Raw genomic sequence first — 13444 nt, forward strand, 5'->3', positions numbered from 1 at the left:
AAGGGTGTTTGAACACTAGAAGAGGATGTTCACCAAGGTTTGGTGATCTGCAACCTCACAGAAAATTCTGAGCTACCTGTATCCCCAGCTGACCCTTCTCTGAGCAGGAAGATTCTACTAAATGATCTCCAGAAGTTTCCTCTAACTTCAACTACTTTGTGACTCAAAGACTGTAAAATGAGAGGAAATTATCTCTGTTACCAAGTGAAATGAAGCTACATGAAGCACACTCATGTTTTCATTTGAGATTCCAGGTGATAGCCAGCAGTGATTCCCCAAAGCTTTCTCACTCATTGGGCCCTTGTTTTTTGTGTGAAAGTCAGAAAGGCCATGTGTTTTCCAGCAGTCAAGCATTGACACAAAATAAACCAAGCAAAATCAAAAGTAGCAAAACAATACTCCACAACTAAAATTTCTGATGGCATTTTAGTATTGTCATATTATATCAGAGATTATTAATGCAAGGAATAAAGGTATCACCTTTCACAAGAGTAAATGTGCTTCACTTGCCATTCTCTAAGATCTTCCCCCCTATATGTTGTTGACAGTCTGTTAGCTCCTGGTAAAATTAGCACAATGCTGATCATGACCAACTACCAGGAGACATTTTATGGGTTTGGGTTTTTTTTTCATTGAGTCATCATGACTCCCTTCACTGATTTTGTTGATGGTGGTTGTCCATTTTAAGTGAAGCCATCCATTTTAACTGATGCAATTCTGAGACTCTTCTCACTGATATGATCATCCTGTGAGGAATGACGAGTGCTATTGTCTAAACCATCACCACTGGGGCTCCTACAGCTTGCCTAGCTCCATATGTTCATATTTAACTACTTAACTTTCAGTTTCCAGTATGGGATTCCTGTGGCTTTCTTCATTAGTGTTTGGCCAGGCACTCCACACACTTCACAGCAGAGGGCCCTTGCTAACATCTTGTAAGTGGGCTCTCTGGTACCCGCTGTAACTTCAGTAGTCTTTCTTTCCAGATTGCCTGAAAAGTGTCCTGCAGGCTCCTGAACATTCTAGGCAAAGGCTGATTTTCTCATCAAGTAAGGATTTTTCTTCATGTGTGCACTCTTGACTTGACAGACATGTGAGCTTTTAGTCAACCCTTTATACTGTCCCTTCTAACCTGCACATAAATACAGCTATTCTAATACCCAGTGAATATGGATTTTTTGTATAGGGGACTGTATTCCTTCTTAGTGGGAGATATGCAGACTGCTATTTCAAAAAGTCAAAATACATTTAATGATATTGTTATGGCTTTTGTATAATATCAGATAACAGAATAGTTTGTCCCAGTCAGCTTTAGGTATGTGGGAAGAAAGTAGGGCAAAGAACCTGTTCTAACCAGATAACATGGCCTGATTTCAGTATTAGGAAACAGTCCCAGAGGGGATTACATCTCCAAGAGGGTGCTCTATGTGTAAAGTCTTCCTTTAGTCCTTTGTTAGAAACAGTTCCTACACTCCTGTTTGACTGCATTTCACCTGGAACTAGGAACTATTAAATCCTATTATCCTTTCATTTGAGTGCACTTCCATTTATCTCTACCCAATCCCTGTGTCAGTGTCAAAAGAAATTAAAGGAGACAAATCTATGGTACAGGACAGTTTTTTGTTTTTCAGGTGACATTGGTTTTCATGAAACAGAATGATCCACAGCTTAAATCAGAGGAAGTTCTTTGCATGTGCAAACATGAACAGGTAGCTGTGACGGATGGTAGGGAACAGGCAAAAAAACCTGACCCTATGCTTGGGAGAACCAGAGAAAATGAAAAACTATTCCTTCAACTGAACTGAGCACCTAAGCTCTTCAGTATCAAGAGTCTCTTTTTCTCTAACCTGATAATTTTGCTAATGTACAGTCTATCTTCCTATTACTTTGGTAATAAAAATGGTAATAAAAATTACCCAGAAGTACCAACTCATTGCAGTTTTCTGGTCCTGTAGTGAGAGTACAAGTAGCTTTAAGAATATTTTATCTAAATTTAGATCTTGATGTAGTCTGTAGGGAACACATATCTGATCTCTAAGAATAGGATGTTCCTTAACATGCTAAGATTGCTGAAGGCAGACATCTCAGGAATTTCCAGTCCAAATAAGGATGTGTGACTTTAAGTGCACACAGAAAGGACAGGGAGAGGGAGGGCTGAAAGACAGACAATTGATGGGGGAAAGAGGAAGAAAGAAAAGAAAAGAAAGCAATAGAGATGGGGAGAGAGGTGATAAGAGATTCTGAAATAGGAGTTTTTGAACAATAAGTGATCTGAATAATTGTTTGAAGAGTGATCAAATGTGTTAGGCTGAAATGGATCTGAAGACATTGTCTAGTCTATCCTCTTATGTGAATTAGAATCACCCCAATGGGATTAACCTATTCGTAAACATGTGTTGAAATGTGGATTCACTATCAATAATAAACACCTTCATTATTTATTTAATTGTCCTGACAGATGAGCTGTTTTCAGTAAGCATCTAATGTAAATCCCCTTTCCTATCTGGTAGCTCTAATTAAAACCAGGTCTAATCTATCTGCATCTTTCTTAAAAGATGAAGCCATGAACTGAGAAAAGTGCTGTTGTTGGAAATTCAGGAGACACTACTTACCTTGTCTTCTGTATCTGCCAATAAATTCTAAGATTATATTTCACTTTGTTACAATGATATTGTATTTTTGGATCACTATTCACTTTGTGATCCACCATACCATCACACCATTTTCCATTATTTATGCAGTTGTCCACTATTTTCTCTTTTTGTAACTGTTTAGCGCTTGAGAAAAAATGCAATGCCTGTGCTTCCCCTTTGCCAAAATAAAAGACACGTTGCTGTGTTCCTGACTTAGAATAATCCTGTTATCATTTGTTCACATGTCCAAAATAATTAAATGACTGCAAAATTATATCTATCTGTCTATCTATCTATCTATCTATCTATCTATCTATCTATCTATCTATCTATCTATGTCTCAATATCATATATTTACATGATAATAATATCAAATATATGTCATAGTCTCTTCTCTGATATTCAGGTGTAAATACACTCACTGCAGTTGTCCCTCCAGATCTGACCTCATTACATCTAGAAATACAGTGTGTGTCCTTTTATTGCAGAAATAGTTTACCCACAAGGAACTATTTGGGGAATACAGCTAGCCTTTCTTTTTCTTTTTTTTTTTTCTTCCCTTTATTCTCAAAACAAGACTTCTCTGTATAATGTATATTATCTGAAGGAAAATATTTAGGTATCAAAGTCATGTTCTGGATATGATGCCTTCTGTTCTGAATGTGATGATCAGGGAATTCTCTTTCATTGCTCTCATATATCAGTACCAGTTATGGTCCATATAACTGTCATTGTTTGAGTAACCTGCAAATTTGTTGCTGTAATGAAGCTTCCAGATAAACAAAGTTATTTTTCTTTATTACATCAGTGGTTGGATCTACAGCTGAACAGAAAGGCTTATTGTGTAAAGATCTGAGGTTATATGTAACAAATTTTGAAATGCTGTATATGGATAGGAGAATATAGTCATGGTTACAGCAGTGGGCAGGAAATCACAGTTTTGAGTCTTGGCTGTGCCACAGACTTTCTGTGTGACTTTGGACAAGCTACTCTTTGTGCATTAGCTAATAATACTATCTCTATCTCCCAGGGGTGTTGTGAGAATACATTCATTAATGTTTGTAAGGCACTTGGATGCTATAGCAATGGGGCCATATAAGCACTTAGAGAAACAATCCATTTTGCAACAATGTGCATCTCCCTGACTAAGGACTTTTTTGTTGGAAGTTTTTCATAGATGCTTGTTATGAATAAATGCACTTTATAATGATACAGTGAGGTTAAACTGCCTTTTGGAGTGCAGTTTCACTTTAGTATTCAGAACAGGTGTAAACACTCATAAGTTGGAAAGCTGCTCCCAAAGAAAGAGAATACCATTTTTAGTCAGACATTTGAATAGAAAAGACACCTCTCCTGATTCATCTAGCTCAAAACATGGAGGATTATTTACATCTGTATCTGTCTTGCAAACAGTTTATTCTATTTTAAGCACTTCTCATTACATTGTCTAAACTACCTCCTCAGGCAAGTAATTTCATTGCCTAATTGCCTTTAAAGTTAAACAGTCTGCTCAAATGTCTACTCTACTTCTTCCTTGTGGATATAGGCTGTTCTTTCAGTCTGTCCTTTCTTTCTGAAATAACCTTCACTCACATGTGTGAGTTCAGACACACCATACAGTTACACCAGGTTAACAAGGTGCTGATGGGAGATAAATTGGCAAGCCACTATAAGTCCATTTTAATTTTCCTGGCTGGTCAGTGTTAAAATCTGAATGTGGGGCTCAGGACATTAGCACCAAGGAGAAGAAAGAGTATTCAATATTCCCAAGGCTTTTGGAAAGGACTTGGTGAGAGATTTCCAAACCAGGGGAAAAGTTGCTGCAACAATTCATTAAAAAAATTGGTTTGCTATGGCTTGTTTTGTTTTTATTTGTAGACAGTAGTAGCAGCAGACACACTGTACAAGTAAGAGATTTGGAAGAATGTGAGCTGTCAGTAAGGACAATGAAGAGGGCTCTGCAACTTTTGAGGCCTGGAAAAACAGATATCTGTTGGGATTCCATGTAAAGCTTTCTAATTTAGTGGTTGAGTGCAACAAAAATGCTTATGAAATCATCATTAGAAGATAGAGACTCTATAAATGTCCCAGTGGTGGGAACATACCGTGTCCTCTCCTACTGCATTAAATGTAGAGAATTGACATGGTCTTAAAAAGTATTAACTGTAGGAATTCAGTAAATTGCAGTTAAATACAAGATGTAAACATACAAAAGAACAGGCCTCATTCACGCTGGAGTTCATGAGGTTGCTTGTTTGCCATGAAGTCCATCCCTCCACTATTGTTGTTTGAATATGCAGTGAATAGAATTGCTTTTAATAACATTCCCATATGAGTGACAGCTTCTCAAGATGAGTATTATATTCTGCTATGCTTAAGGCTTTCCCCATAATGCAAGAGAAAAGAGCTTTGTATTTTTTTTTTCCTTTTCTCTATTGGGGATTGAATAGGGTCGATATCCTCTATTATACACATACATAACATATACTATTCTGGATAGAAGAAGCAAAAATGAAAGAAGTATACTATTACAGTGTTGTAAAAGCTTACCACAAGAGGAGCCACAAGCATCAACTCTCAATCTTCCCTTGAATTCACGACCATCAGGCTGCTCCCAGTGTCATGTATTCATATTTTCTGGATTTAGCAAAAGACTCAGTACCATTTTGTCTTTCAGTTTTTCCATAAATGCAGGACCTGATTCTTAATCAGAATTCAAGATTCTGTAATTCAAGTTGATGCATGATTGAAGAAAAAAATTATCAATGAAGTCAAGAGAAGAAGCTTCTTGTCACAATTGTTAGTGAGCCAGTATTTTGTGTCAGTTGTTGTACATTCTAACTCCTTTTCAATTTTTAGTTTATTCATGCCTCTGGTTATCTGATTATTTTAGCAAAATCCATTGTTACCAGAAATTTCCTGTAAAAATACTTTGTCATAGTGCAGCAACACTAAAATATCTACCAAAATATTCAGGAAAACTGTAACTCAAAGGACTATTTTTCTCTTCTCAAAAAAAATAGGAAATATTTCATATTTTGTGTCAAATTAATCCTCTTTAAGACATGGTATGAAGCACACAAAAATAATTGGGATGCTAAAGATTACTGTAGTTTGGAAAAAATATAAAAGGAAAGGATACCTGTTTTCAAAACTCAGTTCTGATAGTCAACTAATTAAAAAAGAAATCATCACCACTAACAGTGGAAAATTCAAATTTTTGTTAAAGAATTTTTTTCTGTGTTGTGTCTGTCAGAAAGAAGATTACACATAAATTTGGTAGTATACCTGGAAAAAGGAAAATAAAACAGTAAAAAGTAATGAAACTGTTACAATTGTATTCCTCTTTTTTTTTAAGGACTGCCTTCTTGAGACTGCTTTTCTGTATGAGAAGCAGCAGGGTACACAATCTGGAAAGAGTAAGGCCTTTCTCTTATGGCAAAGTAAATTGCAGCTATTTCTCACAATAGGAAGTCATTGGTTGTATAGGGATTCTATCCATTTTGATAGGACATTATTGATAAAGATCTTCATACCTTTGGAATGTCTTTAGGATTGATGCCAGTTGGACATGTTTACTTCAACAAAATAACTTCTGCTTACTTGTAGATTGCCTTGCTGATCCCTCAGGCGATACTTAATACACAATTAGATGCTATCTTGCTCATGCTATTTGATATTTCAGTTTACTACATAAAGTACACACCTGCTTCTTATATCCCCCCTTTTATTGTTCTGAAGTGATTTTGAAAGCAAAGTATTTTAAAACCTTATGGTTTCTAATGGAAGAAAATAAGGATTTGTTACATGTAGGCAAAGAGAAAACAATTTTAAAAGTGTTTGTCATTCAAAATAAATCCAAGATGTCCTTTTTAACCGTAACAATTATTCTACTAAATATACTGCTTTTTACTAGTCCCTCAATTCTAGAAGCAATTGTCATGTTTTGGGAATTCAATCTGGTCTGATTGTATAGAATTGAATTAGTTTTCTTTAGGGAATAAAAAAAAATCTGATCAAGTTTCCTCATAAAGTTTAAAAAAATCTACAAAGCCGCACTTGAATCCAATATTTAGCCTGTATGTTTTTATTTAAAATGGTTTTACTATGAAGGCTATGACTAGGTAGGTGCTATGTACTATACTATAACTGCTTCATAGGAGAGATATGAACACTTAAACTCCTTCAAAGAGAAAAGAAGAAAGGGTGGGGAGAGAGCCTCTACCAAGTTTCAGTTGTGTCAGAGGTGACTGGATGTTTTTGTGTACATCTGAAATGATGCAAAACAACTCTTCTAAACAACAGTAAATGTCAATTTTGAAAGTACTATTCTCAGCATCTTTAAGTAGCTGTCTCATAGAGTAGGATGACTGTAAGGGAAACACCGAAGTCTTCAATTCTAGACCTTCAGGTGTGCACACTGTTAGACCCACTAATGTTGTAGCTTGTTCTGTGTTCGTTTCCTTTTGCATTTTCAGGCATGATTTCAATTGAATCATTTATGGTTCTTCCATTCAGATTATAACAGCTATTTTGGAGCGGATAACCCTCAATGGCTGTATATGAGACATTGCCCGGGGTGCCTCCAAGATGCTTTTGAGCTGGGTAAGGAACTCACTGAGTGTTGACACATTCTCAAAGCACTATGGCATGGATTGACAGTATAGTTTATAAACTGTGTTACTGACCTATTATTCTGTGGTTTACTGACAGAATACACTTCAGTTCCCTCTGAAATGTTAAACAAAACAAAATAATTTTTTTTCATAAAAAAGGCAACAAATATTAAAAAAAAATTAATACAGTATCTAATCTATAAGTGGTAATTCATGCATAAAAAATTCAATTCATTATTGCCCACTTCTGATAGGTCTATTTCTAATATAGTAGCCATTCAATGTATAATATTATGCTAATCTAATGTCTATTACCCAAATATATTGGTACACTGGTGTGGTAAATAAGACTAAGATTTTTATTGTGACTTTAAGGTCAAAGCTGTTTCTGCAGGCATGTCTTAACCAATGTGCTAGTTTAAGATTTATACTCAATTTAAGCTGTAATGCCTGTCTACATATTACCTTGCAGACCCCTGTTCAGTCAGGAACAATTCGTTATCATGGCTTATCTCCCCTTTCATTTACGTACAGACAACTGAAAACGTGAGGGCTTGTGAACTTTCACCTGTGGAGTACATAGGCTGTCAGTGTGGGACTTTCACTGAGTGTACACTAAGAAATCAGAGAAAGCTTGTTATCTCTTGTTTAAAAGCCTGAAAATCAGTATGATGATGATTGAGACATTGCAGCACAGGTGTGATGCTAAAACCTCCGAGGACTTGGCACTCCATTCCTTCTCTATTTAAGGTTAAGCAGTGTCCAAGGAGAGAGTATCTTCTGCTGTAGTGAAGGATGTTTTATTTCTCACAGTGTTTGTATAATGCTCTTTGTAATGCTTTGTCTGGCTGAAATGCGGCTGAATCAGCTACAATATCTCCATGATTTTTACAGAAGTTAGTTCAGGCTGTGCACTGTCACTGCCCCATAACCCAGGGGTCATATTTTAGTACTGTTTTTTTGTTAAATGCCAAAAATCTAAGATGCTCAATTTCATGTTGTAATTAAAGCTTTCTATTTCAAAATAATGTAAGCATGCAGAAAAATGGCTCCTATTAGGACAGCATAATTTAAAATAAAACCAAAGAGGTGGTTTGGCACTTAAAATATGTTTTTCACAAAAGGTTTTGTGAAAAAGATGCTATGCAGTGGCTGCTTCCTTAAATACAGTAAGTTATAGGACTCCTGATAGAAGTAAACTTCCTACAAAAACAAACAGACAAGCAAATAATGAATAGGTTGTGCATGCAAGAGAAAGTTCTATTAATCTGCAGTTCCTGCCATTATCCCACCCCGGTGTAAATAGAGAGGCCTCCAGTGTGCTAATTCCACAGAGTCCAGTAATAAACCTGAGATTACCTTTCAATTATCCACTTTCTTCCAACTGAAAAGAAAAAAGGAAGTCTTGTACCATTTAGTATTAACTGGCCCATTTAATAATAGCTAGAGATTCACTAATACTTTACTATCAAGTGGACTATATTATACATGAATGGCTTGTAAAATTATTGTTTTATATTTCAGAATGACAAACAAGTTTCTGTACTCAGATTAAAGATTTATATTTAAAAACCATTTCGCCTTTACTTATTCCTGAAAACAGACCCAGAAGAAACTTTTACAAAATTCTCTGTCTCTTTTAATGTCATAGTCTCATAATCTCTTGAATACACGAGAATTATTAGGTTGAAGAGTGCCATAGTGGTAAACCCATTTTAATTTATACGTAAAATGTAATAATTGGTAATTCGGTGCATGTAACAATTTGAATTGTTTATTTAAGGGTTTGAATAACTTTAAACCATCTGCACTTAACATTTGTCTGAAAAATATTTGTTTCCCCTTCACTAGCTTGATAGTAACCAAAGATTACTTCTCTCAGGAGTGTCACCCAGTGTGGTCAAATATTAGAGGCAGTTGTTGTCTCTTTCCCATATGTTCAGAACCCATTCTACCTTACTGTGGACATGCCTGGTGGTGTTCTGGATATGCTCCACTTTTGCAGCAGCTCCCTTTTATACATAGTACAACAAGAATTGCTAAGGGAAAGAATTCAACTGGCTTAACTTCAGCTCCTGATCAATTTTTGTAACATTCAGATTTTGAAATATGAGGATTTTGAAAAATCTAAAGAAATGTAAAGGAGGTTCTCTGGTTAAAGTTAAAACCACAGGTCAAAGAGTTCATTGATTAAGTTGTCAGTGAGTATGAGTTTGTATAGCAGAATTCATTTCTGTAAATTTGTTTTTTTCTTTTTTTTTTTTTTTAATTTTCCCCTTCCACTAAGATGGAAGCAAACGACATTCATTACAAATATGTTAGCTTATTCACTTTTCCATGCAACACTGGTATTGGCCATTCTATAAAGGCTTGCTGTGACATGGCTCATAGAGTTTGTGGGTATTCAGCGTGGCTTTCTCTGTGAGTCTCATTCTCAATTAAGAATTTACTCCCTGAATGTTGCAGCATTTTAGTTGTGTGTTTTTAAGCTAGACCCTCAAGAATTGATGCTGGAAACATGGATCATAACTACATTCCCTTAATTTCATGTGGTTAATCATCATGGTTAAAATACAAATCCCTTTTCTGAAAAAAAGAGTGAACAATTGCAATTCAAGAAGTGTCTGAAAGTCCAGATGATCTTAAAATACATAAAAAGTAAAAATATGAAAATGGCTCTTCATATAAAAATATGAAGATGGCTCTTTACACACAAAGGGTGTTCACTAACACCTCAGTTTAGCCCTCTGAGTTTAATTATGATTTTTTTTGTGAATAGCCCTACAGGCATTGGAATGTTTGAGCCTATGCCTCGCACATCAGTCTTAACTGTGAGTTTCAAGAGTTCGATGCTCTCTCTGAATTACCATAGACTCACAGAATGGTTTGGGCTGGGAGAGACTTCCAAAGATCATCTAGTCCAAACTCTCTGCCATGGTTAGGGGCATCTTTCACTACATCATGTTGCTCAAAGTCCCATCCAACCTCATCTTGAACGCTTCATTTTCATTTCAAGACAATAATCTTACAACTGAAGGCAGAAAGAAAGGCTCTTATGACCTTGTCCAGTCTCTCTTTGAGATTAGTAGTTCTCTTTGTTGCTGTAATCTGCTAACTATTTAGGGTGAATAAAAGCATAGTTTGAAGACAGGAATGGATGAAGGCCATAGATAAACCAGAAAAAAACAGTAGGGAGTAGAAAAAGGATGGGCAGACAGACACTGCAATAATACAAGTTCTCCATTAAGACACATGGGGTTCATTCAATTAAATTCCAAGTTTCTTCTTCTGCTCAAATATCAAACTAGCCACAGGCAGCCATAGTATATGTAAAAATGTATAACAGAAATTAAATCACATCATTTAGCTCTCTCTGTCTTCAGACATCAGAATATTTCTTTCTGAACAGGTTGTGTGACAATTTGGTACATCTTGAATTTAAAAAAATAAAATAATCCATACTTTGGAAGGCAAGAATGAGTTTCAGCACTGCAGATTCTTCACAGAGGATATGCTGCCTGCCTCCCTCCTCGTTGGTAGTTCATCCATTGCAGCTCACGTATTTTCTCATATGCATACTGGCATTAGAGTTCCTTAGGATCTGTAATGGTGGCAAATATCATCAGTGTAGGAGATGGATTTTAAGGCTCTAAATTTTTCAATCCCAGATGCAAAGAGGTTTTTTTTATGTAGAAAATTCCCCAGGTCATAATGCTGTCGTTGCTCTCAGTGGGAAACCTTAATTGCCGAGCTAGTTGGATAAGAGTTGGATTAGCTGGCAGAGTGTTGTCTGGAAAATCTTTCAGCTGTGCAATGTTATCACTTCCCCTACGTCCCTCCGCCCCCACCCCTGAGGATTCCTAGCCTACTGCATTTGGTGAGATACATATGTTTTCCCCAGCTACAGGAGCTGTGAAGGGTTCCTCTGGGATATCTAAGTATAAATACCCAAGTGTGTCTTCAGTTGCTAGGTTATTTTTAGTCAATGGGTGGTTACCAAGTCATCTATAATTGTGCTGTTAAATGTGTCAGCTACTGCAAATTGAGGTGCTCCCTGTAACAGGTGGAGCATATAAAGCAAAATGAGAGAGGACAAAAGCAACGTTTCAGAACTGAACTGCTTAAAGATTTGGATTATATAAGGGGAGATTTCTTGGTAGGCAGATGTGAGGATGATGATCCAGAGTACAACATGGATGAAGGAATATGGTATCAGTGTTTGACTGCATGTGGTGGCTTAACACCTGCTGGCAATTAAACCTCAAATAAGCCACTCCCCTTTCTCCAGCCCCCATCTGGTGAGAGAGGGACAAAAGCCAAGACTGTGAGCTTTTGTGAGACAACAATTTACTGAAAGAAAACAGCAGTGGAATGAGAATTAATAGTGCTATTAATTAATTATTTAATTAAATTAATATTGCTAATATTGCGCAGTAGCAGCAGCAATATTAATAACACAAGTATGCAGAAGAGATGGCTCTTTACACACAAAGGGTGTTCACTGACACCTCCGTTTAGTTCCACACGGTTGCTGAGACAAGACAAGATGGATGTTCCTGCAGCTCAGCAGCAGCTCACAATTGTTCTTGAGACTAAGACAAGGTGGTGGACACTCCACAGCCAGCATACCCCATCCCTGAGCCTGAGCCAAAGAAAACCAATGATGGACCAACCCCCAAAATCCTCTCCATGATGCACTGCTGGGGTTGACTGTGGCCAGCAATGCTTGGCTCAGCTCCTGTCTGCCCAGCCCAGGCTTGGCTGGGCTTGGGCTTAGCTCAGGCTCTACTGCTCCATTTCCCCGGCTGCTTCTCGCACCAGTGCCATGGCAGGGCTCTGGGAGAAACAGAACAAAATGGTGAACTTCTGGAGTATGTTTCCTTTTTTCCTCCCCCTGGAACCAACCCCCCTGGCAGCAATGAGGTGAGCACTACAGAATAGCAATGTGGCCTGGCCCCAGGGCTCTAGGCTCCCCCTCCATGAGCAAACCCAGCACCCTACACTACACTGCACATAGTGACTGTGCTGGAGCATTGTGTGATTTCAGATAATGCGTTTTGGGAGAATTTACCTGTGGTTCAAGGGATCAGAATGGTCTCACAAGACTTCTAACTTAGGCAGCTCCTTTTTCAGTAGTGGCCAAAAGCTGTTACCAAATGGTGACTGCTGTGGGGGAGAATGTTCAGTGAGTTCCCAGGGGAAAACTGTCTACATGGCATCAACTGCTGGCACAAATCATTATAAACAGAAAAGAGGAAGAAAATCATACCTGAATAGAAAGCCAGTAAGATGGTAGGAAGAAGACATGAACAGTAAATAATGCAACTGAAAAGCAAAATTAAACAAGATTACTTAAAAAAAAAAAACCTTAAACTGCTAAAAGTTCTAAGTAAACATGCACTGTTAGCAAGGAGATCACACAGTGGTAATTCTAAATTACCTAGGCTGTGCTAGCCCTTTTATGAATCTGCCACTAGGAGACAGGATGGGAAGCAGCATATAGTCTGTCAAAAATATTAAAGATATATTAAATATCACCTACTTTGGTAAATCAAGGGAAAAAAAAGAAAATTTTAGGTGTTCATGGAAAGAGATAATCAAATGTATTTGTGGTTCCTATGGTAGCCACATCATGTCACAAAACAGAGATCAATAGCATCTCTTTAGATGTTAATTTTTGCTTCAGTGGCAGTTACCCAGCATCAGCTGAAGACCAGGAATAAGATTTTGAGGACTGCTGTAGTTGTGCCTAGCTCAAAAGCAAAGAAATGCAAGCCAGCCATTGGTATGCAGAGAAAAGAGGAGGGAAAAAAAAGCTTAAATGCTGCTAAAACTAATTGGTGGAAATATAATTGTCTGTACTCATTCCTATCTATTCAATATATCTTATATTTTGGTTAGATTCAAAATGGAAAAGGATTTATAATGCTATTTCAGGCATATGTGAAAGATGAACTGGGTGAATTTCAACAAAATAAAATGTTAAACTTAGCATCAAAAGAAACATTCTAGCTGAGAGAACCACTGGGCTGGAATAATCACCTCAAGTGGCTGGTGACAGACTATTGCCTGAGTAACTCAAAAGTAACAAAAATGAAATCCAGTGGGCATTGGCAAAAGTTTGGTCTAGATAACCTAATAATAGCTATTGTCTTCTTTTTTTTTCCCCAAAGCCAGAAGTAGTTTCCAAATTCA

At 37.0% G+C, this 13444-nt stretch overlaps 1 protein-coding gene across 1 annotated transcript in view; it reads left to right on the plus strand.

Moving 5' to 3' along the window:
* The window catches only part of TAFA5 (TAFA chemokine like family member 5), a gene marked incomplete at both ends in the record, with an annotated part of 415206 nt that overhangs the window by 92826 nt on the left and 308936 nt on the right, over positions 1-13444 (plus strand). Inside the window, one exon of the mRNA XM_084206038.1 lies at positions 7152-7238. Coding sequence (XP_084062164.1) covers positions 7152-7238 — 87 coding nt within the window. The remainder of the gene's footprint in view (positions 1-7151; positions 7239-13444) is intronic.

This window comes from Fringilla coelebs (assembly GCF_963513975.1).
Source record: "Fringilla coelebs genome assembly, chromosome: 5".
In the NCBI taxonomy this organism is placed as follows: Eukaryota; Metazoa; Chordata; class Aves; order Passeriformes; family Fringillidae; genus Fringilla; species Fringilla coelebs.